At 57.0% G+C, this 5,589-nt stretch overlaps 1 protein-coding gene across 1 annotated transcript in view; it reads right to left on the bottom strand.

Annotated features, from left to right (window-relative positions):
* EPHB3 (EPH receptor B3) overlaps window positions 1–5,589 on the bottom strand; it is a 10,754-nt gene that overhangs the window by 4,763 nt on the left and 402 nt on the right. The window contains exons 2-5 of the mRNA XM_006773640.2: window positions 3,815–4,487; window positions 1,456–1,611; window positions 389–739; window positions 117–241 (exon numbers count right to left, since the gene is read on the bottom strand). Coding sequence (XP_006773703.1) covers window positions 117–241; window positions 389–739; window positions 1,456–1,611; window positions 3,815–4,487 — 1,305 coding nt within the window. The remainder of the gene's footprint in view (window positions 1–116; window positions 242–388; window positions 740–1,455; window positions 1,612–3,814; window positions 4,488–5,589) is intronic.

Raw genomic sequence — 5,589 nt, 5'->3', positions numbered from 1 at the left:
CCCCATGACCCTCCCCCACCTCCCCAGGACCCAAGGCCTTGCTCCCAAGGGTCCTAACACTCTCTGGGTGTAATCTTCTTGTCCCAAGGCCTCCTCCTGCCCCTTGAGGCTCTGACCTTCTCAAAGTACTTCATCTCATAGTCCAGGATGACGCCGTTGGGCCGCTCGGGGGGGGCCCAGGACAGTGTCAGGCTGCTGCCTGAGCTGCTGTGCAGGTGGAGTGTAGGCACTTCAGACGGGGCTAGGGGAAGAGTGGGGGCTCACCACCGGTTCCTCCAAGGACCCAGGTCCCATGGGCCCCCTGGTGGTCCATTGGCAGGCCCTCAGAAACCTCGACTCTGTCTGGGGAAGATGGCCCAGGCCCGACCCTCCTGAGTCCCCTCCTCACCAGCCTGGTTGGTGGTGATATTCACAGCCGCGTAGCGGGGCGGCAGAGGGCTCTTGCCCGAGACACCGTTGACTGCCTGCACCTCAAAGGTGTAGCGTGTGTGGGCCAACAGGTGGCTGATGTGGACCTGGCGCTCTGTCAGGCCCAGCTGCCGAGGCACAAACTCTACGTTGTCGTCACAGCGTGAGCAGGCCGAGGCACCCCCGGGCCCAGGGACCCCATGGCACTTCTTGCAGATGACATTGTACAGGAGGTCGTCCCGGCCACCCAGGTCCCGGGGCTCGCTCCACTCGAGGATCAGCGAGGTCTCATTCACATTGGAGATCACACCCCGAGGTGGGGATGGCACAGCTGCAGAGGAGGAGGAGGGAGAAGGCAGTGAGCTAAGGGGCCGAGGACCATCCTTCTGCACAGAGTTCCTGCACACTCCAACCTGCTTTTCCCTCCTGGTCTTGGCCTCTGTTTTAATAAGCAGATACCTTTCCTACATACACTTCTTCATTGGACAGACTCCTGGTTAGCCGTCAAGGCTCAACTTGAGATGTCACCTCCTCTTCGAAGCCTTCCTAATGCATCCTCTCCCTGTCCTCTGCACTCCCACAACACAATTCCTGGGCGTCCCTCCAGCCTAGCACTTAGCACATTATATGGTCATTATCTGTCTTCATATCTGTTTCTCCCACCAGGTTGCCTTTTGGGCAGTGACTGTATCTTATTCTCTTCCACATCTCTGGTGCCTGGCACAATGCCTGGCATACCAAAGGCCAGAGCAGCGAGAGAGGCGATTCTATGGATGTGAGGACCGCTCTAGGGTTAGAGCTGGGCCAAGAAAGCCACGGTTCTGCACAGAGGAAGATGGACTAGAAGGCCCAGCCAGATCCTGATGTTCAACAGCTAGTAGGTGCTCATTAAACATTGGTGGAAGGACCAGTCACTTCCTAGCTGAGCCTCAGTTTTCCCATATGGAAAATGGAGATATTCATAGTGACCGTTTAGGCCCCCCCAATGGCCGGCCGGCAGAGGCAAGTCCTGGAGCCAGGGCCTGTGGGGGAGGCACGTTCACTCACTGGTACAGGCACTGTCTGCAGAGTCCGAATCTGCACGGTAGAAGTTATTGTGGCAGGTGCAGATGCTGGCGGCTGGCGAGGTGGTGCGGCTGTTGGGGGGGCAGGGGAGACAGGGCCCCTCTCCCTGCTTCGCCTTGAAGCTCCCAGGGGGACAGGCTGTGGGGGAGAAGAAGAAGGGCGTGCTCAGCTCCCTTCCCTGCAGACACCAACCCTCCACATCCCCGTGAGAATCTGGCCCTTCCCCAGCACAGGTCTTGGCCCCTCCACCTTCTAGGCTGTGGGGGCCACGCTGGTATTGCCCAACTCCACCTGCAGCTACAAAAGGCCCTTTTTCCCCGTGGAAACCCCACGTCAGCGAATTCCTCCCTGACCCTGCCCCCAACCTGGTGCCCCAATGATGAAGACTTCAGCCTGGACAGCCTGGGCTTGTAGAGACAGGGAAGTGAGAAGAGGAAGAGGCGGAAGATGGGGAGAGCCCGATCGCAAACTGGCAGCACCCTTGGCTCCACTGGGATGCCTCACCCCTCTCTGAAGCCCGAGGGAAACCCTGGGACCCTCAAGGCCACTCCAGGACAGACTGGAGATGGGGGCCTCTGAGCTTCACAACCAACTTCTCTCCCCACCCACCAGGAGCAGGGCAGCAGCTTCTTTCTGCCCTTGGGCAGGGCTGGGGGCATAAGTGGGGTGAGGAAAGGAGAGAAAAAAAGCAGGCCTGAAAGCTGGGGTCACCTGGAGTTCAGAGGCCTCAAAGCATCCCCAAGGGGAACCCCAGGCTCCAGAGAGCCCAGAGCTGGATGCCTGAACACCCCTCTCTGCTGCCTCTCCTGCTATCTACCACCTGCGCTTGGGCCCGGGACCTGGGCTCTGCCTGATCTATGATGGCCATATAATTCATTATTCAAACTGGAATATTTCCAGAGTGAAAGGGGTCGTTAGTAATAATCATGTTAGGACTATGGGCATAAACTAGGAATGCCCTGGACACACTAAAGCAGGTGGCCACCCTCTCCACAAATACTGCCTCTGGGGAGGTCATCCAGCGTGTGGAATGCCCAGGGTTGGGGCTATGCCTCTCTCTGGGGTTTAATCTCCCCTCACTAAGGTGATATTCCATCCAAGCTCTTTTGAGTCAGTGGGGGAGGGGGCAGAGGCCAGGCCAGCCTGGTTGCTATGGGAACCAGTGTGCATTTCCTGCCAGGGACCTGCGGAGTGTTAGCCCCTCTCCAGGCTGTCAGGCTCATCACCCCCACCCGCTTTCTCCACTTAGGAAGAGGAAGTCTGGGGCAGGCTCCCTTAGAAAAGTGAGAGGGGCCTGGCAAGGCACTGTTCACCTTCTCAGGACAACGCCCAACACTGGCCTCACAGGCAGGTTGGGGCAGCCAGCCCCTCAACTTAGGGCTATGCATAGGGCCAGCTCCCTTCCCTCAACAGAATCGGGCAAAGGGGACAGAAGACAGGCCCGGGCACCTTGTCCTGCGTGGTAACGCGCTGGACAAGGCTGTAGGCCCAGCACCCACAATCCCATCTATGAGGCCTTGAGTGCAGAATCTCTCGGACACTCAGTTTCCTTATTAGCAAAATAGGGGACATAACTGGAATCGGCCTCAAAAGGTTGTGGCGAGACTCAAATAAGAAGTCCTGTACACTGTCAGGTCTTAGGAGCACACTGCAAGCCACCAGAGACAAGCTCCTGAGAGTCAAGTGAACTCCCACAGCATTTGTGCTCGCCACGTGCCAGGCACGGCTCCAAGGCTCCACAGGCACCTACTCAGGTAAGCCCCACTCCGCCTCCATAAAGAAATCATTACTGTCCCTGTTCTGCACATGCGGAAACCCAGGTTCATGAGTTAAGCAATTTGCCCAAGGTCTCACAGGGCAGAGGCAGGATTCAGGCTTCAGGGGCTGGGTCCCAGGGCACTGTGCCTAAGGACCACCTTTCAAGGAGCAGATAAGACCCCCAAGGTGAAAGGGCCAAGCACGTGGTGCCACAGTCCCTGTCACCACAGCTGTATTTCTGGGGTGAGGCGTACCCTTGGGGTGGGACAAACAGGCATCTTTGCTGGCCTCCCGAGTCTCTGACCAGGTTCTCCAGGGGCCTCTTTGTCAAGATTTTTCCTGTCTCCGCTCCTCTCTAGTTTCATTTTTTTCTTTTTATCCTGGTACCTCTCCCCATCTTCTCTCGGCTCCCTCCTTGCAGCACATTCTCTGCACCCGATACCCCTCTTCCCTTTCCTCCCCCACCTCAGACCTGACACCAGACTACCTTGCCTGGCAGGTAGGAAGCAGTGGGCAGGGGGCAATAGGCAGCTGTGGCGCAAGCCCTTCCCTCCCTCTGCCCCCCAGGCCAGTCCCCACTCACGACGGCACTGGGACTCCTTGGCAGCTGGCTCATGGCCGGTGGCACAGGTGCAGGCGCCCACAGGCACCATCCACTCCCCGTCACCGTTGCAGTAGAGCTTGAGGGGCACCGACACCTCTACAGCGTTAGCGATACAGGTGCCAGGGGCAATGACCAGTGAGGTGGGCTCGGCCCCAGTGAGGGTCTCTGGGAAGAGGGCGAAGCCTGCAGTGGTGGATGCACACTTCTTATAGAAGGCACGCACGGAGATGAGTGACATGCAGGCACCCTGGTCCTGGAAGGCCAAGTAGAAGCCGGCCTTGGACAGCGGCCCAAAGCTGCGCACCTTGGTGTTGACGCGGCCGGCATCGAGCCTCGAGAAGCTCTCATCGGGCGCGATGGTGTCCACCTTTACGTAGGGATTCTCCATCCAGAAGGGGGAGGAGGCCGAGGCCACATCGCTGTCAGCCTCGTAGTAGAAAAGGTTGAAGGTCTCCTTGCAGGAGCCGGGGATGTTGGGGATGCTATTGCAGTCGCGCACAGTGAACTTGAGCTCTACGTAGACCCGCTGCACATCTCGCCGCCAGATGAACCCTGTGCGGAGCCAGTTGTTCTGGCTTGACTCGCGCACGTTACACACCTGGTACGTGCGGATGGGGTTCATGGCCTCGTCGTAGCCACTCACCTCTTCCCACTGTACATGGGCCAAGTGAAAAAGACAGGGAGTGAGCACCAACATTTGCCAGGTGCTCGCCACATGCCCAGATCTGCTCTATTTACTTCACAGAGATGCTTCTGCAATGTAGTAGCTGAACACACAGACTATCTGGGTTCAAACCCCAGGTATCTGCATGCTGTGTAACTCGGGACAAGTCACCTAACTTCCCTGCACCTCCATTTCCCCATCTGTAACGTGGCAAGAATAAAGACGTACAAGGAATCAATGACTTTAAGTGCATAGAGCACTTAGGGCACTTGATAAATACTACGTGAGTATTAGCCGTAATGTTTATTATCTTTGTGCCTTAGTGTCAGTGGCTGTAAAAAGGGGCTGACTGGAAGTAACTGAGGCTATGAGGAAGTGAAACATGCAACGTCCTTGTAACAGTGCCTGCTATAGAGCAAGCATTCAGTAAAATTGGCTGTCACATTTACCCTTTACAACAACCCCATGAAAAGGTGTATCTGTTGTCCCCACTCTAGAGAAAAGGAAGTCAGGGCTCACAAAGGCAGGGATTTGCCCGAGGTCACACCGTCAGGCCCGGTGACCGAGGCCTGCAGTGCCACCAAACCCTCGTGTTCCGGGGCTTAGTGTGGTTGTGGAGGCCAACTAGGGAGGTTAATTAGAATATTTCCGAGATGTCAGGACTACAGGAATTTAGTAACCAAGACATGGAGGCCCGGAAAGGTAAGCTGCCTTGCTCAAGGTCACAGAGCAAGTTCGAGATCTGGGACCGAGGCTTCCTGGTTCCCAAGCCAGTGCTCTTCCCAGGGCCCCAGGAAGGAGGGAGAGCGCCAGGGCCCACAAGCAAAGGGCTGTCAGGCTGGAGAGGGGAGAGGGACGGGAATAGGCTGAAGACAGGCTGAGGGGTGGGTAGAGAATGGGACAGAGATGATGTATGTGGGAGGGGGACACAGGCAGGCTGGAGGATGAGGGATGTGCCATCAGGCAAAGAAGGCAGGTGACAGGCGAAAAGGGTGGGGATGCTGCGGGAAGTGAAACTGACAGGCAGAGAGAGAGAGAGAGAGAGAGAGAGAGAGAGAGAGAGAGAGAGAGAGAAAGAGAGAGAGAGAGA

Source organism: Myotis davidii, unplaced genomic scaffold (assembly GCF_000327345.1).
Source record: "Myotis davidii unplaced genomic scaffold, ASM32734v1 scaffold27, whole genome shotgun sequence".
NCBI lineage: Eukaryota > Metazoa > Chordata > Mammalia > Chiroptera > Vespertilionidae > Myotis > Myotis davidii.
This window is presented reverse-complemented; position numbering and strand designations above follow the sequence as displayed.